Source organism: Bemisia tabaci, chromosome 1 (genome assembly GCF_918797505.1).
Source record: "Bemisia tabaci chromosome 1, PGI_BMITA_v3".
NCBI lineage: Eukaryota > Metazoa > Arthropoda > Insecta > Hemiptera > Aleyrodidae > Bemisia > Bemisia tabaci.
The window spans coordinates 62,020,609-62,040,658 of NC_092793.1; the positions used below are offsets into that span (position 1 = coordinate 62,020,609).

Sequence of the window (20,050 nt, forward strand, 5' to 3'; positions counted from 1 at the left end):
AGGATATATACTTTTGGTTGATATACTTTTTCCAATGGAACTCGAACGGTTAAGGGCCTAAAAAAATTCAAATAGGCAAAAAAAGGTTAAAAATGGTAAAAAAAGACGAACTTTTACATGTCAATCCAAATCTTTCGATAGTAAACTCTTCAATTATCGATATTTTCTCCCTTTTTACGCTCTAATATGTATAAAATCAGACTAGCAACGCTTCCCATACAAGTCACTTGAATGACTGTTAAAAAATGGGTTTTATACTATTTCACGTATAGTTAAACTTGTCAACTCCAGATTCTGAAATCAGAGGTGGAACCCTGAAAAACATGGACTTTCAGCTATTTCGGGCTAAAACGCTGGAAAAGTTAGATTTTTAAGTTGGGCTCAAAGGCGACGGTTGATCATATTCAAGTATGTTACGTGTCTAGTTGTCCTTGACACCATTTTCGAAGCTCATTGCTTGTCACCTTTAGGCCCATTTCAAAATCTTAGGTAGAACCACGAAAAACGCGAAATTTCAGCTATTTTCGGCTCCGGAGCCATGATTAGGCCCCTGTTTCGCAGCCAAAAAACGTGAGTATCGGCAAAACTCGTTTATTTCTGTCAAATATGCACCGTCAACTACCAAGTATCCAAACATTTCTCAATTCCGTGGAAGGGCCGATTGCGGCCCAAATCGGAACCCCTCCTTTCCCCTGGGAATGGACACGATATCACATGTGCTCCCTTGAGGAATATCCAGGAAAGCCCCTATGCTCCCAAGGGAATGACAGAGGATCCCTTCTGCTCCCAAAAAAGGAATGAACATGGGGTCATTTGTGCACCCATGGGAGTCTGCGGATCTTCAGACCCGCGCGTCCCACAGCTTTGAGGTTTGGTTCGCGGACTTCCGGTTTCTCGATCGTTTTTTTTATTGTATTTATTTTTAAGCTATTTTTTTATGTATTGATTTTTTTATTGATTGATTTATTTTCGTAATTTTTTTCAGGTGCGTTAAAGCCAAAAGATGCTTTGGAGCCGAATAAATTCGATATACTACTACCATTTTATTTAAATAATTTAAAATATTTTATTTTTTTATTAAAACACATTTCAATCGACTTATTAATTGTTTATTTTAATCTACTTTATTTTATTTAATTAATTTATTTAATATAATCTATTTTATTTATTTATTCGTTTTTTCATTTTATTCAATTTCATTTATTTATTTTTCTTTGATTTAATAACTGTACATATTTCTTTTTTATTTGACTCATGTGTTATTCACTTCTTTCTTTCCAAACATTGATCTGCTTTTTATTATTTCTGTTTCTTTGAAACTGCGTAATGTAGAAATTTCCAAGAAAATTGTTGCTTTCCATCATGGAATCGCCGCGGCGCTGGGGACGTTTATGCTTGCTAAATTACCTTCGATGAACATGCGAGCCTCCGGAGCTCCGCGACAGTGGCAATCGGGCGATCACGGGGGTTAAGCAACGTCGAGCGTAGTTAGTACTTACAATTAGATCGACGGAAGACCGCTTGGGAATGATCGCGGTGCGGAGATTTGCATAATAGCTAAGAATTCCTTTCATGTCTGAAACATGCCACGGTAACATAACACAAATTGGTTTTCTTGTTTGTGAATAACACATGAGTCAAATAAAAAAGAAATATGTACAGTTATTAAATCAAAGAAAAATAAATAAATGAAATTGAATAAAATGAAAAAACGAATAAATAAATAAAATAGATTATATTAAATAAATTAATTAAATAAAATAAAGTAGATTAAAATAAACAATTAATAAGTCGATTGAAATGTGTTTTAATAAAAAAATAAAATATTTTAAATTATTTAAATAAAATGGTAGTAGTATATCGAATTTATTCGGCTCCAAAGCATCTTTTGGCTTTAACGCACCTGAAAAAAATTACGAAAATAAATCAATCAATAAAAAAATCAATACATAAAAAAATAGCTTAAAAATAAATACAATAAAAAAACGATCGAGAAACCGGAAGTCCGCGAACCAAACCTCAAAGCTGTGGGACGCGCGGGTCTGAAGATCCGCAGACTCCCATGGGTGCACAAATGACCCCATGTTCATTCCTTTTTTGGGAGCAGAAGGGATCCTCTGTCATTCCCTTGGGAGCATAGGGGCTTTCCTGGATATTCCTCAAGGGAGCACATGTGATATCGTGTCCATTCCCAGGGGAAAGGAGGGGTTCCGATTTGGGCCGCAATCGGCCCTTCCACGGAATTGAGAAATGTTTGGATACTTGGTAGTTGACGGTGCATATTTGACAGAAATAAACGAGTTTTGCCGATACTCACGTTTTTTGGCTGCGAAACAGGGGCCTAATCATGGCTCCGGAGCCGAAAATAGCTGAAATTTCGCGTTTTTCGTGGTTCTACCTAAGATTTTGAAATGGGCCTAAAGGTGACAAGCAATGAGCTTCGAAAATGGTGTCAAGGACAACTAGACACGTAACATACTTGAATATGATCAACCGTCGCCTTTGAGCCCAACTTAAAAATCTAACTTTTCCAGCGTTTTAGCCCGAAATAGCTGAAAGTCCATGTTTTTCAGGGTTCCACCTCTGATTTCAGAATCTGGAGTTGACAAGTTTAACTATACGTGAAATAGTATATAACCCATTTTTTAACAGTCATTCAAGTGACTTGTGACCGTCAATATAGTAAGACTGTATGAATCCATTTTCTATATTCGAAGGCAAAATCTGGGTTCAGTCCAGAACCTGAATAGAACGTGGGACAAACGGGAATTTTCGACTATTTCGGGCTAAAACGTTGGTAAAGTTCGATTTCGAAGTTGTGCCCAAAGGCGACGGTTGATCATATTTAAGTACGTATGTTAAGTTAGCGTCTAGGTGTCCTTGACACCATATTCGAAGCTCATCACCTTTTACCTTTGGGCATAGGTCGAAATCTGAGGTAGAACCGCGAAAAACATGGATTTTCAGCTATTTCGGGCTAAAAAGTTGGAGAAGTTCGATTTTGAAGTTGGGCCCAAAGACGACGGTTGATTATACAGGGTGTCCCAAAAGTCCGTACCCCCGACCCCTGGTAAATTTTGAACGGTTGAAGGTAGATAAATGAAACTTTGAGAATGTTTCTATCACAAAGGAGACCATCTTTTAGGGGGGGTCAAAATTTTTGCCCCTCCCTCAGGGAGGGGGGGGGCAACCATTTTTTTTAAATGGTAACCCCTACCTCGTGATACATCATTAAAAAGAACATTAAAAACTAAGAACACGTTCAGCCTTATTCTGAAGTTGGAATTGTTTCTTTATCGAATCGATGGTTTCTTCTATCTCTCTGCAACGGCAGTGGTGACCGACAGTAACGAGATATCGAAATTTAAAGCTACCGAATCACTCAAGCGGTCCGATGAGTAGTTTTGGCGAGGGGCCTAGATCCATTGCTCTCGATCTCTACACAATATCGATATCTCGGTACTGTCAGGCACCACTGCCGTTGCAGAGAGGTAGAAGGAACCATCGATTCGATAAATAAACAATTCCAACTTCAGAATAAGGCTAAACGTGATTAAATAAGTAATACATTTTTTTGTGATTGCGGTGGCAGTTTCCATGAAAACTGACAACCCCGCCTCTACGCGAATTCCGACGGAAATTAGGCAATGTTGTCAACACCATGTCGCAAATGGTCAGTTTAGGTTAACAAATGTAGCTGGATAAGATTAAATGAGTACTACTTTAAATTGTGATCGCAGCGGTGGTTTTCATCGAAAACCGGCAACACCGCCGCTACTTAAATTCCTAAAAATCATGTGAAAGTTTCAAAAAAGCGCAAAACATGAACTGACTTTTCGAATTTTGTTTGGTCTAGGCGTTTTGCTTCAACACGGAGTTGCGAAACGTACCTAAACGAGCGTCAATATCGGGGTATCGGGCGTGTTACCGAATTTTCAAATCGCTATAACTCGTGTTCCCTAAGTCTCTCAGAAAAGTATAGTATATCGATGGATGCGGAATCAAACGAACAATAGTTCCGACAGGTTTTTATTCAATCCCCACCAACCGCAAACACTTTTTTAGGCGGTAACGTGATTTTAAATAATTACAAAAATTAAAACGATGGCCAAAATGTGGCAACAATGGAGTCTTTGGCATTGGTCGATAGAACGTAATTTTTTGCATCTTTTGGTATAAATACGAGCTCTGTAACTGCATTTCTGCAAAAGTTACGGATATTTGAAGCAGGTTACGACTTTAAAAAATGGCAACGCTATTTCCCTGGAGTTCCTGCAAAAACGGAGCTAGGGATTAGCCTCTCTCAACTAGTACTATCAGCCCACAAAGTTTCGTACATTCCGGGCTGGGTACATTTTCGCCTATATGAATAACCCTCTTTACCAAATTGTGCGCACTTTTCAGTAAAAATCACAGGAATTACTTAAAATTAATTTTAAGGGGGGGGGGGTTCAGACCCTCAAATACGTCAGTTCAAAGGTCATACGATTTTTCTGCGAAATAAGCCAATTTTCCATAACTTTGCGTCAAAATTACCTCGGTAAGTTCAAAATTAGTTCAAAATTGCGTTTTAAAGTCCCCCAAATCTCGAGCAAAGTTAAAAAAAGAAATTTAAACTGTCAAATTTAATCACCTTAAATTCCATTTTTTTTAACTCTGCCCGAGATTTGGGAGACTTTAAAACGCAATGTTGAACTAATTTTGAACTTACCGAGGTAATTTTGAGGCAAAGCTAGGGAAAATTGGTATCTGTAATTTTTGAACTCAGCGACCCCCCAAGAATACCTAAAAATGTATTCTGCACGGTTTGGATATGAAGTCTGATTCATTAACACCCAAATCGACTTTGGAACCATATTTTGGCGCGCGAAAATTGGTTGGCGCGCGTTGAGCGGAAACTTCAATAGCTCATAACTCCGAAACCGTTCGGTTCCCCAGCTTACATGACCACTCGTTGGATTCGAAAAAAGACGAACATTTTAAAAAACTGGTTTTGGTTCAAACACAAAAATGTGGTCTTTCAGTTTAGTGTGTTTAAAAGAAATTGTTTTTCCTCAAAAACTGAAAAAAAGCACATAAGTTAACTTAAAAATACAATTTTGGAATTTTGACTTTTAGAATCTTAAAGTATGCAATTTTAGACGATCTTTCGTCGAAACCGGGCCTCAATATCTTTTTTCGTTCGAAACATATCGAGGTTCACAGATTTTGACTTCCACCCCCCTAGCGCCTCCCAAAATGTTTTGGGGGTCTGAAAATTTGGGGAATGAAGCGCTCCAATATGAATAACTGATAGAGACGTTTGAATAAGTTTTAGTGAGGGGGGGGGGGGGCGAAAAAAGTCGTTTTTGCATACGCCTCATTTTAAATGAAATGGAACAGATAAACTTTGAGATACGGTTGTACACAGATTTGGGAGACGCCAAACGGACGGACACACACTTTTTCAAGATGGTTATTTTGACTTCACGGACCTTAAAACGTCTAGGAATGATGAAATTTCAACTGTTTTTTTTTCTTAGATGACAATACTTCCTCTACTCGCAAAGGGAGCGAGAAAGTAAAAAACCTAGGAGCCAATTTTCAGCCATCTTGAACTTTAACCGGCCGCCATTTTGAGATGGTTTGAGATATTAACTTCGGGTTTACGCGAAAAGTTTTCTTTTTTTACGTTCTTTCGAACGTGGTACCACGAGAGGGGTCTTTCCATTTGAAAAAAAGTTGGGGTCCTTTGCCCCCCATCGCAAGGGGGCCCCCTCTGAAAATTTTAAGGGGGCGAAAAGTATAGCTTTGACCTAGGAATATCTCCCAAGTTTCAAATATTTATTTCAATATATTTAAGTGCTGTTTTATGTCAGCACTTAAATATTACTAACTATATTACTTTATGTTTATATTATTCTACCTCTCCTTTAAAATTTTAAGGGGGCAAAAAGTATAGCTTTGACCTAGGAATATCTCCCAAGTCTCAAATCTTTATTTCAATCAAGTAAAAAGCTAGAAGGGGTGTAAGGGACTTTTGGATAAATATGCATACATAGGTACGCTTATGCTTCACGAGAAACTATTTTTTTGTATTTTGCATTTTTCAGTGGCAAATCATCGGAATCTTTTGCAAGGATCTATTTTCAAAGTTACCACGTAGACTTGTACAGAAGTTTCGTAAAAATTGTCCATTTTTATGATGCTATGCTGAGACCTACATAAAGCTGGTCTTCTTCTGGAAAGAAGTAGTCCAAAGGACAACTATGAATGTAACCGAAGTGAAGGGCCCTCAATGAGTGGCACATCTTTTAAGATTGACCTTAAATGCATTTTGTTTCAGGGCGGATACGTCACACGACGTGTGGCAGTTTGCGATCGTGCTGTTCGTATGTCTGACCGGGTGTTTGCCATGGCAGAAAGCGGCCCTAGACGACCCTCGCTACAGCCGTTTTCTTTTCTGGCATGGGAGCAATGGTGTGCTTATGCCAATCCGCCAGCCGAAACTCTTCAAACTCCTGTCTTCGAAGGCCCAACGCTTTCTTAGGAAGTTCCTGGAGCCCCGCCCCGAAAAGCGGCCCAGTCGACTGGCACAACTCTCTGCCTACACCGACGACCGATGGCTCGCCAAATCCTCCTTTGAAAGATCAAGTGGTAACACTTCCTACTCTTAAGTGCATTTTTCGGTCATAAGGAATTTTAGATTCCGCTAAGTCACGTCGTATCAATCATGGGCGAAATCATAGTTATGGGAGCCTACTCCCCCCGCCTTCTATTCCCTAAAATTGAAAATAGTATCATCCAGATAAATAAGTACCAGAGAATATGTAGGTATGGTGGAAAAAAATCTTCGTCAATGGTAACTCTTTGTAACAATGAAAAAGTATTTTGAGTTGAAATTTATGTGCAGAAATTAACCCCTATAGCAGATGCCCAAGACTTTTATGCATATAAGTACGCGAAGTCCCACTTCGGGTCAAATTGACCCGTATTCAAATACAGTATTCTCTCGCTATAACGCGCGAAGGAATCGTCTGGTCCCTTTAACGATTTTCTCGCTATAACAACACTCATAATAACGAAAATCTCTCTTTTGCGAGGGAATCGCTCGGTCTCTTGCCGATTCGTTACAGCGAGAGAGTACTGAACATAGATCTCGATTATTTTCATTACTTTTTTAAAAAGACCTACAAATGGAAAATTTCATTTCAATTTCCCGGGGATTTCCGATGACTTTTTTGATTGGTTAATGAATAAAGGATCAATGGAAGCAAATCGACACAAACGTACACACAAGAAACCGGTGATAGGGCATAATGTCCCAAAAAATTCCACGAACAAAAAAATTTCCGGGTGTCTGAAATGTCCAGTAGCGGTAAAATGGCCCAAATAAAAATGCCCAAATGTCCGGTATTACCTACTATAAGTCATAATTAATATTGCCATTTAGATGTTCTTATTAATTTTTCATACTTCCTCATCACTTACGTCTTGCGGCTCGATGCTAACTCGAACATATCCCCCTAAGATATCGTAAAATATCGTATTTATTTCTTTATCTTTAAATTTTTATACCATTGGTCGTACCAGGTTAACTATACCAAGAAAAAGGTAGGAAAACTCTGTATCACTGCTTCTTCATTATCCCCATAGATATTTCTGTAGGAAGCTTCCAAGCACACCATTTTGCCATTGAGTCACGTTTGGGCATTTTTGTTTTTGGCCATAATACTGCTATTTGACATTCCAGATATTTTGCCATGCCTTAGATATAGAGTTTTTTGACTTTGGACATTTTTGTACTTTGAACTTTTATTTTTGGACATTTTATCCCATTACCCAAGAAACGGCTAATATTTTTTTAATATATTTTTTAAATATTATCTACATAATTTCTATGCTTTGATGGAAAGTGAGAAATACTTTTTTGAAAAGTTCACCTTTTCGGTAACATACAGGCGCTCTCCGCTCCCTCCTACCTCATCCGCCATATGTAAACCCCCCCCCCCCCCCCCCCCGAAGAGATAGTCCGATGAATTTGATCAGACTTGGGATTTCCAGGGATAGTCGCAAAAAATAATCGAGTTATCAGACGCCCTTCGGAGTGCTTAAGAGACCTCTAAAGGGTCGAGTAGAATCAAACAAGTTTTGTTCTACCATGTAACCCGACTCCTTAGCCCGTATGTGTTGTACCTCAGATTCGGGGGAAAGGTGAGAAAACGAGGCTCGAATACGTTTCTCCTATCTTCGGTTGTGTTGCCCTTGAAGCACCACTACAAAGAAGACAAGCAGAAAAAAACACAAAATGGAAATGAAGTAAAGATTAGGACGTGCGGTGATGACGGCGGAAAGATACAACTACTCGTGCCACTGGTAAAAACGACGGACACCCCAAGGATAGAAATTCTTGGGCGCGCGGATACCTAGTAGGCCATACGGACAAAGATGACTGTGCGAACACCCCGGTCGCGGTATGGCCGTGCGGACACCTGCAATGGGCATAGGATCCCGGTGTAGCCGTGAGCACACCTGCGATGGGCGTACGAACACCAAAGATGGGCGTGCGGCCACCTTATCAACAGTGAAATTGCAGACACACATATCTTTGCTGCTATTTTACTATTAAGAAATTGAGAGATAACGCACCATTTCTTAAAATTTTTGAGGAATTTCTGCAGACTAAGAAAAAAAAACAAGGAAGTTGGAAGGAATCTCTTAGTCTTCAAAAGAAATTGAAGTCCTAGTCCGGGTTCTTATGTTCAAAAAAAGCTTCCCGTGGAACGGTAAGTGAAGCAAGTGTGGAAAATATCTTAATCTCTTCATTTTGATGCGTAAAAAAAGAATTTCGATGTTGTCAAGCTCAATTTTGCGTCTAACCCCCCAAAATCAAGATGGCGGCCAAAATGGGGACTCGGGGGGTGAATATTATGGAATTTGATTTTGATGTCATGATTGGGGTCGATTCTTATGTAATTTTGGTCGTAGAATCCGAATTTGAAGTCCAAAATACTCTCCGACCCAAAGGGATGCCCCAAATCCAAGATGGCCGCCAAAATCTCCAAGATAGGGTCAAAACTGAGAAAGGTATGTAAAAAAGCCAAGTAGGGTGTTCTTGGTAGGGTTCTTTGGGTCGTAGATTTCACATATGACGTCAAAAACTTACTACGGATCCATTGAAGCCCAAAAAAATCAAAATGGCGGCCAAAAGGGCTGCCGTTGCGGAGTGAAATATTTTGTTGAGGCAAATATCGTCGAATGAGGTGTCACTGTTTAGGTTTTTTGGGTCGTAGATTCCAAAAATGAGGTCCAAATAACCAAATAAGCTGATGGAAGTTCTCCAAAAGCCAAAATGGCGGCCCTAATGGCTGCCGCCCAGGCATTGAGCGCGTTTGAACAATAGGGTGTCCCGTTTTGGACGTTAAAAAAAAAAATTGCGAAATTCAACAGAAATACTTGTCAAGAAGTTGTCTCATAGTTAGAAAAAAAAAGCACAAACAAATCTCAGGGTCGTAGCTAAAGGTTGGGTGGTCCCGCGAGGTACTTAAGATGTTTCACCGATTTCTCAGCTTGGCGATCTTGCAGATTTTTTTTCGATAAATGCAATCGAGGCAGAAAGTCGCAAACGCGGATAATGAGACTTCTGATAGTATATTTTAAGAGAAAAATAACGGTTTGGACCCACGAGGATCAGAATTCCTCGTTCTTAGCTCTCAAAATGCAAAAATCAGCGATTTTAGCATTTTGTAGTCAAACCGCTGCTCGACCGTCGCTCGACTCAAATGTCGCGGCATTTGACGCGCTATCTCACAATGATCCCATTGTAGGAGTAAAAAGTCCTTCAAGTATGTTCATTAGAGGTGTAAGAGGGTCACTTTGGCCAATTTTTGTTGATATTAAACATTGAGCTCATTGTTTAAAAAATTTTTTTGTTTTGTTTTTTAAATATAATTTTCTTGTTTTTCATTATTTTTTAAAATGGTTTAAAAATGGCGACTCATCTTACACCAGAATTGAACCTCCTTTGGCGAAAAATGTACGTTGGTGGTCAAATCTCTCCTCTAAAAAAGTCTTTGGATTGAAAGCCTCCCAAAAAGCCGATGTTGCCATATTCTATTCCCTAAAAACACAAAAAACCGAGTACCTGTTTCAGTATTTGGAGGCTGTTCCTCACCGAGCTCATTGAGCAAATTTCAGCAAACCTTGAATTTTCATACGTTATGACCACATTACTAGTGATTATGTACATGTGTTTATCTATACAGCCTCCCACCGCGGCGCGACGTTGCCACATACCATCGATAAAATTCGATAAAAATCCGCGTTTCCCTAGATTTGAGCCATTTTTTCGAATATTGCACTTTGCGGTTTGAGAAAAAAATCGGGAAATTAGGAGGCCGCATTCTTAGCGATCGGTACCCGTCCAAAAGGACGGGGGTGGGGGGTCTAGGTCTAAGGGTGGGTAAAAATTCGACGCGGATCAACGGGCCGAAGATGTTGGAATTTGTTTTTGATGTCGTGCAAGGGGTCTATTACTGTGTAATTTTGGTCGTAGAATCCGAATTTGAGGTCCAAAATTGTCTCCGGCTCAAAAGGATACCCAAAATCCAATATGGCCGCCAAAATTTCCACGATAGGGTCAAATCTCCGAGAGTTGCGTGAATGTGCCGAGTAGGATATCTTTCATAGGGCTTTTTGGGTCGTAGATTTCGCCGATGAGGGCAAAATTTCGCTACAGGTTTATTGAAGCCCAAAAATTTCAATATGGCGGCCAAATGACTGCCGTTGCGGGGTGAAATATTTTGTTGAGGCTCGTATCGTCGAGTGAGGTGTCCCTGTATGGGTTTTTTTGGTCGTAAATTCCACAAATGAGGTCCAAATACCCAAACAGACCCATAAAAGTTCTCTAAGAACCAGGATGGTGACCAACATGGCTGCCGCTCAGATAGTGAGAACGGTAAAGAAGTTACCTTTCATGCAATGATTAATTTTCGTGTATGTTCCGTACTCCGTTGATTCCGGATGTAGTCCAGAATGTCAAGAAAATAAATGAAGCGGATACGCATACCACGTAATTTGCAACGCTTATGAGATATCGCAACCCACACTTCCTTTTGGAGAAAATTTATGACTTATATCATACTCAGAAAATTGTGCAGTCATGGACACGGCAAAAAAGTAAAATGTTCGGGGGAAAATCCTGCGACTCAGCATGGAATTTTCTGTTCAGTGATTGCAGGAATGCTACACGTCTCTTGACAATTTCATACACTGTGTATTTTGAATGAAATTTTTGCAAATTCATCACACGGAACAAAAGCTTTGATGTTTATGGGTGTATCATATAGTCCATGGGTTCGTATCCTTTCTTTTACACAATGCATATGTTATTTTTCCGTTTTGTGCTCAAAAAGTGGGTAAACATTTAGCGGTGCAAATGATAGGGTGGACAGTGGACACCTACTTTGTTCTTTTGACTGCTTAAACCAGTTTTGGTTTACCTCATTGTTCTCTAACATTAGAATGTTGCAGGAGTCGAAATGTCCGACTTATGCGTTTTAAGGGGAGGAGGATACACTTCGGAAAATTTAATTTCCCCTCGAAGTGCTACCAATACCTACTGCGCACAGGCATTGGCTGATGGCGGACTTTTTTGTATTGATTTATCTCAAACCTCAGCTTATTTTTAAAATTGTGGTGAGAATCCTGCTCTTCAAAGTTGGAATCCTCCTTCGTCCTCTGAACTCCCAAGGGTGACCGAGCAGGGAGCTTTGGGATGACGAAAGCTGCACTTTTCGGGTCAGCTCTCTTTGTCCTCGTGGTCCTGGACTGTGTCCGGCCTAAAATAACCCAAGTAGAAAAAATTCTGACACGTGAGGTTTAGGACATCCTGTACATTTGACTGTCAAAGCCGGAAATGGTATCCATTTTCTCCTACCATGCTGCGCGCACTTTTCTAGAAAATCTTCATTCGATAGGGAAAAGAGGATATCTTTACCCTGGTAAAAATTGGCTTTAGGATCTAGGTATGTTCTCAAATGCCATAGACCTATAGCCGGCTATAAGATTTCTTATGGCATCTATTGACGGCTGTACGCAGTTTCTTACAGGATTTGATAGACGATGGCGATAAAGTTATTGCTTGGCAATAAACTGTTTAGCACGGCTGTTTGATTTCCTTCGCTTCCTAAAACCAGCCCTACGAATTCTATTTGTTTCTGTAGCCGGATGTAAGAATTTCTATGGAATTTTGAAACTCAGGCTCCAATTGCCAATTTCAGCAGGGTATCCGGGCTCAGCCCTAAGATTCCTCAGAGTAACTAGGTATATGAGATCCTTGTCTCATACTCAGCAATACGTCTATGTAATTGAGGAGCTTTCCGGGAAAAGGGCACATAGCAAAAAAATGGCCTTTGAGAAAAATGCATTTGAAGTTTCCATCATTATATTATGGCCACTGACTGTTATTTACGTTTGAAATCGGGAGTCCAAGCTGCGATGTAAGTCATATCAGTGACCGGAAAGTAATGATGGAAACTTACGATGCATTTTTCTCATACGCAATTTTTTGCAATGTGCCCTTTTTCCGGAAAGCTTCTTAATTGTTAAGTTAACGTTCCTGCTATTAATTAGGATGAGGCGTGTAAAAACCGAACACTCTCTGCATACGAAATTGCTAAAAATCGTATACTAGAATTAATTTTCATTGTGTTCAGTAATTTGTTCGTGCCTGACACTGAGGCTGAATTTAATTTATTCATCTTCACAAAATAATTGTAATAAATTTCGGTCATGTAGATTTAACAGTACCATGAATGCGTAAAGTGTTTTTCAAGGACAGTGTTGAATTAAATTTCATCCCTGGTAAAAATGCGATAGGTTGATATCAGTTATAATCAGTAGCGGAAATGAACTGATATTAACTGATTTTAACTGATATCGACGGTTACCAACTGATACCAGTTGAAAGTCTACAGATATTTGATGAGTAACAGTTGGCACCAGTAGAGGTTACACTGATACCAACTGATACCAGTTGAAAGTCTCCAGATATTTGATGAGTGTCAGTTGGTACCAGTAGAGGTTGTACTGATACCAGATTATACTCAATAGATCTATGTTGAGCCTCAATAGGTAACAGTTGAAATTTGCTACGTATCACTTGAGGTTCAATTGATATCGGTCCAGCATGAACTTTTATCTGTTGAACATCAACTGATCCAAACAGAAATTCAATAGACGTCAATTACAAGTTTAAACTTAGTCCAATGGGGCTACGTATGCATTTTAACAGGACGATCTGGTTGGCATGTTTGACAAGGCCCACTAGGCCACTTCATTAAGGCATCTAGACTTCAGGGCCACTACATCAATAGAGATATATTTATATTAGTTTAATCCCTTTTCCATTCAATTTTTTTCTACGGTAGGTAAATGCATTATTTTATGGTTTTAAAATCTCGAATACCTAATGCTGATTATTTGAAATTCTACGGCCGTTCAAAGATTATGTCACTTGCTAAAGAAAGGAGGAGTTTAAGGACAGTGCAATACGTAGGTGGGTACCCAGCGCTGCTTGCTGTTACACAAAAATCGGTCCTTCACACCAATTCCATGGGTTTGTCGGCACGCGGGAGCATGGATTTTATACCAAAAATTCTGTGCGATGCCTACTTCAATTTGTTGTGATTTTGATCAGGAGAATCCCCCATGTAAAAGGGGGTATAATGTGTAATTTTTGAGCCGCTCCCATCATAACTGATCTCATATTACTAGATACTATATTTGGTTGATACCATCCCCAGTAAGAATTTTTTCCCCCTACAAAAAAGAGATAAATTTTAACCTTTATTTTTTTTCTTGATAAGCCGTAAATATAAATACAAAACATGTAATATGTATCCCATGGTTGACGGCTCTTAGAACGCTTTCACGTTTAAAAAAACGTAAATTTATATACATTTCTATCTTTTTTACGTAAAAATGTCCTTAGGGCGTCAACCATGGAATCAATTGTACATCTTTTCAATTTTTTTCTCACGCCTGGTAAAATTACGTAAAAATATTGGAAATTACAATAACATTTACTTACGTAAAAAATATATTAAAAATAACGTAAAACTGAAGCTTGGTAAATCAAGTGTTTACATGACTTTCACTTCAAATTCATATCAAAAAATGTAAAAAGAAGAAAGATGTGATTTCGAGGAGACTAAGCATTTTTCATATAAAATTTACATGAATTTAAGTAAATGATTTCCTTACCGGTGACAACTTGAGCCCTTTTTTTAACATAATTTTATCACTACACAAAAAAAAGGTGGCAAAAACACATAAAAATTATCTCGATCATTTTTTTTCTTAACTGAAAATTCATATAAAGACATATTAATTTCTTCAACGCTCACCACTCGAAAATATTTTTTTCCATAATTTACACATAAAAATTACATGAAAAGAATGTGACGAAAACACATAAAATTACCTTGATCAATTATTTTTTTCACATTAAATTCATATAAATATGTTAATGAAATTTTTGACCCTCCCGCAATAAAGATTTAATTATTTGTTTTCAAATTTTTTTCATGATTATTGATTTTTCATCATTCGTCTTCTTTTACATCTTTAATTATTATTTTTGGTTTCGCATTTTGTGTTTCTTAGTCTCATCTTTAGGGAAAACATAACTTGTAAAACTTCACTTACATTTTAAGTGATTAAAAAATAAAATGAAAAAATTAAGTGTAGATTCAAATTCAACACAAAATCATCACTCTCTGTCAAATTGATTCTAGTGGGGGCCCTGAAATGGCAAAAATACGTCTGTTTTGATCGCATGCGCGGATGGAGTAGTGGCTCTGTCTCTTGGACGATCACCAAAGTTAAGCAGCGCCGAGCGTAGTTAGAACTTAGATGGGAGACCGTTTGAGAATGAGCGCTGCCTGCTAAGCCTCGTGTCAGAAATACGAGAACGGTAATTCCCAGCAGCGCTCTCTGGTCGTCAAATCGTGAGATAAATGTGAGAAACTGAATAAGTACGTAAAATTACACAAGCAGATAGTGCGTTTTTAATTTATGTCTTATCAGTTTATACATGGTACCAACTGATACCAAGTATCATTTCAGATCTGTTGATACTTCGAACTGCCACCACTTATCAGTTTAGATCAGTTGAAGCCATCAACTGACCCGATCTCAATTGATGTCTACTGATGCTCCGCGCCAAAACACCGTTGACAAACTGATACACCGTCAACTGATCATTTTTACCAGGGATGGTAGACTCAGTGAGATATTTTAATCAATCGAAACTGCAAATGATTTGTCCTACCGGATATGTACAAAATATTCACCCTATTTTCCAGACGGAAAACGAACGAATAAGATTTGTATTCAGAATAGTGTATTTTGTCCTTCCATCGAGAGAAGCATCTTCTTGGGAAAAATCAGGAAATACGTTCTTGAGCATGTCCTAGATGTACTACGGACCGCTACCGCTACCACTCCGATGTCCTAGAGGACTACATCCGGAATCAACGGAGTACGAAACATACACGAAAATTAATCATTGCATGAAAGGTAACTTCTTTACCGTTCTCACTATCTGAGCGGCAGCCATGTTGGTCACCATTCTGGTTCTTAGAGAACTTTTATGGGTCTGTTTGGGTATTTGGACCTCATTTGTGGAATTTACGACCCAAAAAACCCATACAGGGACACCTCACTCGACGATACGAGCCTCAACAAAATATTTCACCCCGCAACGGCAGTCATTTGGCCGCCATATTGAAATTTTTGGGCTTCAATAAACCTGTAGCGAAATTTTGACCTCATCGGCGAAATCTACGACCCAAAAAGCCCTATGAAAGATATCCTACTCGGCACTTTCACGCAACTCTCGGAGATTTGACCCTATCGTGGAAATTTTGGCGGCCATATTGGATTTTGGGTATCCCTTTGAGCCGGAGACAATTTTGGACCTCAAATTCGGATTCCACGACCAAAATTACATAGTAATAGACCCCTTGCACGACATCAAAAACAAATTCCAACATCTTCAACCCCTGAGCCCCCATTTTGGCCACCATCTTGAATTGGAGGGGTTGGACGCAAAATTGAGCTTGACAACATCAAAATTATTTTTCTACGCATCGAATAGAAGAGATTAGGCCATTTTCCACACTTACTCCATTTACTATTCCATAGGAGGCTTCCTTTCAACATATGCCCGTGGACTAATTTATGCAGGCCCGCGCTGTGCCGCCGCCGCGCGGATCGCAATGGGGCGAAAACCTTAAATTATAGACCCATCATGTATTATATCGTTGGAAAGCTTAAAAGACGCTCTTTTACATGGTGAGTATTCATAGTGACCTTAATAATGCGATTTTGAAAGTTATGCGAATTACAAGCTTTTTTTCCACACGCGAAACCCGGTTTTTGTGAACAAAACACCCTGTATATTGTCATTATCAAAAATTTTGTAATTTTTTTATATTTACCTTTAAATTATCTTATAAACAAAAAAAGAAAAATTAAATCGGTTCAGTGGATCTCGATCTATAGCGGCTCAAAGTATGCGCCGGCCGCCATTTTGAATGGCCGCCATCTTGGCTCTGCCACCATTTTGGAAATGCCTCTTTGACTCAAAACGCTTAAAATGTCATCTAAGTAGTTTGATCTCCCAAAGTGGCAAAACTGAATCACGATTTGCAGCATTTGACCCTTTTTTGGCGCCAAGCCACCGTACTATTAGACCTTTCCTTCCAAGAAACACTTAAAAATGGACCACTTTACTACTTACCTACAGGTCTGAGCTGCTGAATGAATTACATACATTACACTAGTAAATAAAATTTTAAACTCACGCACTTACCGTAGGATGTTGACAGATGACCTGATCTATCGCTGAATATACATAGGATGGGAAGTTGGCACATTGAAATGCAGAGCGGTTCATACTTGTTTCAACTCTAGTAGTTCTAGATAGTATTAAAATTAGATAACTGCCACATGTCCTACAGGAGATAAAGTAGACCCAACTAAACTTTTCGACTTGAGATATAAAGTCCGCGCCAAATATGATTTCCACCTTAAGAATGGGACAGAAGATCCACTGCCTCCATTCTGGTCTTAACTTTCAATGCTAAATTGATGAAAGATAATCTTCTGTCCCATTGAAGGATAGTGCGTGGACTTATTTGACATAGACTCTCTGCTCAACTTTGTAACTGCAGTTAGGAATAGCACATGGTAGTAAATGCATTCGCAAACCAAGAAAATAGAATTCACAATTACCTTGCTAGTTAGAATACTTAAATCGACTGAATCGTAAATCGGCAAAGCGAATTAAACTCAAGTTACTTAATCAGTTGCTTAACAATAGGTGACAGGCTCATACGTGTGTCCGTCGTCCAGAGTTTAAAGGTTAAATTAATGACCGTTTGTGGCGACACAAGCTCACCGAGCTTTCCCACCATTCTCCTCGGCCCTTCAGCGCCTCGCACTCCCGCGCTTACCGCTTTGGCCTCCCATTGGCTCCCGCTCCTAGCGCACGGCGCTATAGGTACTGCCGTGATAGCGAAGAGAGCTGTAAGTGCAACATTTTCGAAATCGAGTTTTCTTCAAAATTCGTCTAAACTCTTTTGGATGAAATTACTGAGACAGCTAAAACAGCAAAATTCATCCTAATTTAATGAAAACAATACGTATGAGAAAGCCGTAAGTGCACAAAAAATGAGATACCTAGTTTTTTTCAAGACAGCCGCAGGTGCATGAGAGCCAATGAAAACAGTGCTTTCCAGTACCTAAGGTGCCGCCCTCTTCTGCCAATTTCTAACCTGAAAATGTGTTTGTTGTGCGTCCAAAACGCAACCACGAAAGCATGCAGAAGATAGCACTTACGGCTGTCTTGCCTAACAATAACCTAGCATGAAAATGAAAAATACCCTTTTTATGTAATAGAAATAAAATCAGTCGATTTTTAATCATCCATACGATTTCTAAGAGTCTTCCGGACGATTAGTGGCAATTTGACAAAGAACGGAGGCTTCTTTCCATGAAATGTTCTTGTCAGAAGCTTCTGAGCCCGTTTTCTCAAAACTTCATTTTTGCACTTGCGGCTCTCTTCGCTATCACGGCAGTATACAGCGGCCGATTTACAGCTCACAGCTTCACCGTACGTTGACACAGTCTCGCGGCTACACCTCACGGCACTGCCCAGCGCTCCAGCTTGTTCCAGCACCGCTCAGACCTGCTCCTGCCCTTCTCTCTCTAAAACGGCCCTTCTTGGGGCCACCAAGTTCTCGAGCACCCTCAGTGGTGGCCTACTCAGTACACGCACCTTCCTTCTGATATCATCCAAGGACATTGTCATCATTTGAAGTTTTCTCGCATCATCATTTCTTTGCCACTGAAAGTTACCGCTTCCACCAACTGGAAACTCCTCAGCATGGTTACCGGAAGAGGAAATCTCGATAATATTGCAAGGTGAACGACAAAAATTTGGCCCTTAATTCTCGATCAGATGAAAATTATGCGCGGGGAGATGAATTTTTACCAAGCAGAGCTCGGCAAAAGGCAACCCGCCACCGCCAACACTGGTGAAAAGAAAAAGATCAAGCTATCTCTTTTCAACCGAGAGAATCCGCAACTTTGGTTTTCCCAGGTCGAGTCTATTTTTACAGTATGGAATATCACAAGCGAGATAATGCGTTACTCTCCCGTATCATCTCAATTGGAAATCCGTGTTGCCAACGATAAGTGGAGGATTATACTCATATCGCCTCCCACTGACACACCATACCTAGGTACGCCAAATTAAAATCCGAGCTTTTACTGCGCTTGTCAAATGTGAGTTGTCGCAACTCTGGGTATAAAGGGACTCTTGGTACTTCACCACAGGCGTACCTTAGGCTTATCTTGCTTTTGGGCTATCCCAAAAGGAAATCTCCACTCATTGCATGTTTCGTTCTCTAGTCAAATAGTGAGCATTTCATGCAACCAGTTGGCATGCTTTAATACGCATCTTCTGTGCTTATTAAAATGCATTATGCATTTCATTAATTATTCCAAATTCTCATCATTTGCCTCAACCTGACCCCTAAATTGTGGAATTGAATCATTCTCTCTTCGCAGTTTCAAGCTCCGTCAATTTAGCGGCATGCTTTAATGCAAATCTTCAATTTGCATTAGGACGTTGTTTTCTTTCTCTCTTTCGGCCGATCATTCATTTTAGTCCTTTTCCCCACCCATCTATTTTCCTTTCGTTTTGGTTTGCTTTCCCTTAAAATAAGCTGGTCCCTTGGTTTCATTATACCCCCCCCCCCTCCTTTTCTGTTCGCCCCTTTTTCTCATACCCAATTTATCTCCTCCTCACCTTTTTTTCTAAGTTTTTCCCTTTCATATCGCTCACATGGAGGTGCAAGACCACTACATGAACTCGGTTTGGAAGGTGTGTATAGTTACAGGAGCACTTGCACGCTTTGTCTTTTATTTCATGAAATTACTATGAATATCGAAAATTGTTATGGAGGTATTAAACCAGTTGCATAACTTCAAATTTGCTTATCACATGCAACTCGTATTGATTTTTCTATTGATTTATGAGTTGCAAGGTTAAGTCTGGATTTATATGAACTACGGAGGTACTAGAGCACTTGCGCAATTCACATTAATCGTTATTAAATCTTATGAACGGCATGGAGGTACTAGACCACTTGCATAACCATGTTCATAGAAAATTATTGAACAGTAAAATCATCACTCCGAAATCTCGAATTTTCACAAGAACTTTTTTTTAGGTTAACCCCTTTCAGAACATCACGTCGAGGTCACCATTTTGTTGCTTACATTTAGCAACAATCAGAGCTATTGAATTACTAATCAACTTCATAATAATGATTATATTCATAATAATACTAGGTACTGTGGGTATGACTTTATTCACACAGGTTTATAGTTTTACAATGCGTATGCATTTAGAACTCTGTTACCACGGAGACATATCTGGTTGAAGCTTAATTAGCTTTAACAAACGGCAAGTGAATATTTCGTGTTATTTCGACCA

General features: G+C 39.3%; 1 protein-coding gene across 13 annotated transcripts in view; it reads left to right on the forward strand.

Annotated features, from left to right (window-relative positions):
* LOC109040542 (serine/threonine-protein kinase meng-po) overlaps window positions 1-20,050 on the forward strand; it is a 162,597-nt gene that overhangs the window by 137,633 nt on the left and 4,914 nt on the right. For all 13 annotated transcript variants that reach the window (XM_072304934.1, XM_072304880.1, XM_072304885.1 and 10 more), the window contains one exon: window positions 6,326-6,636. In XM_072304934.1, coding sequence (XP_072161035.1) covers window positions 6,326-6,636 — 311 coding nt within the window. The remainder of the gene's footprint in view (window positions 1-6,325; window positions 6,637-20,050) is intronic.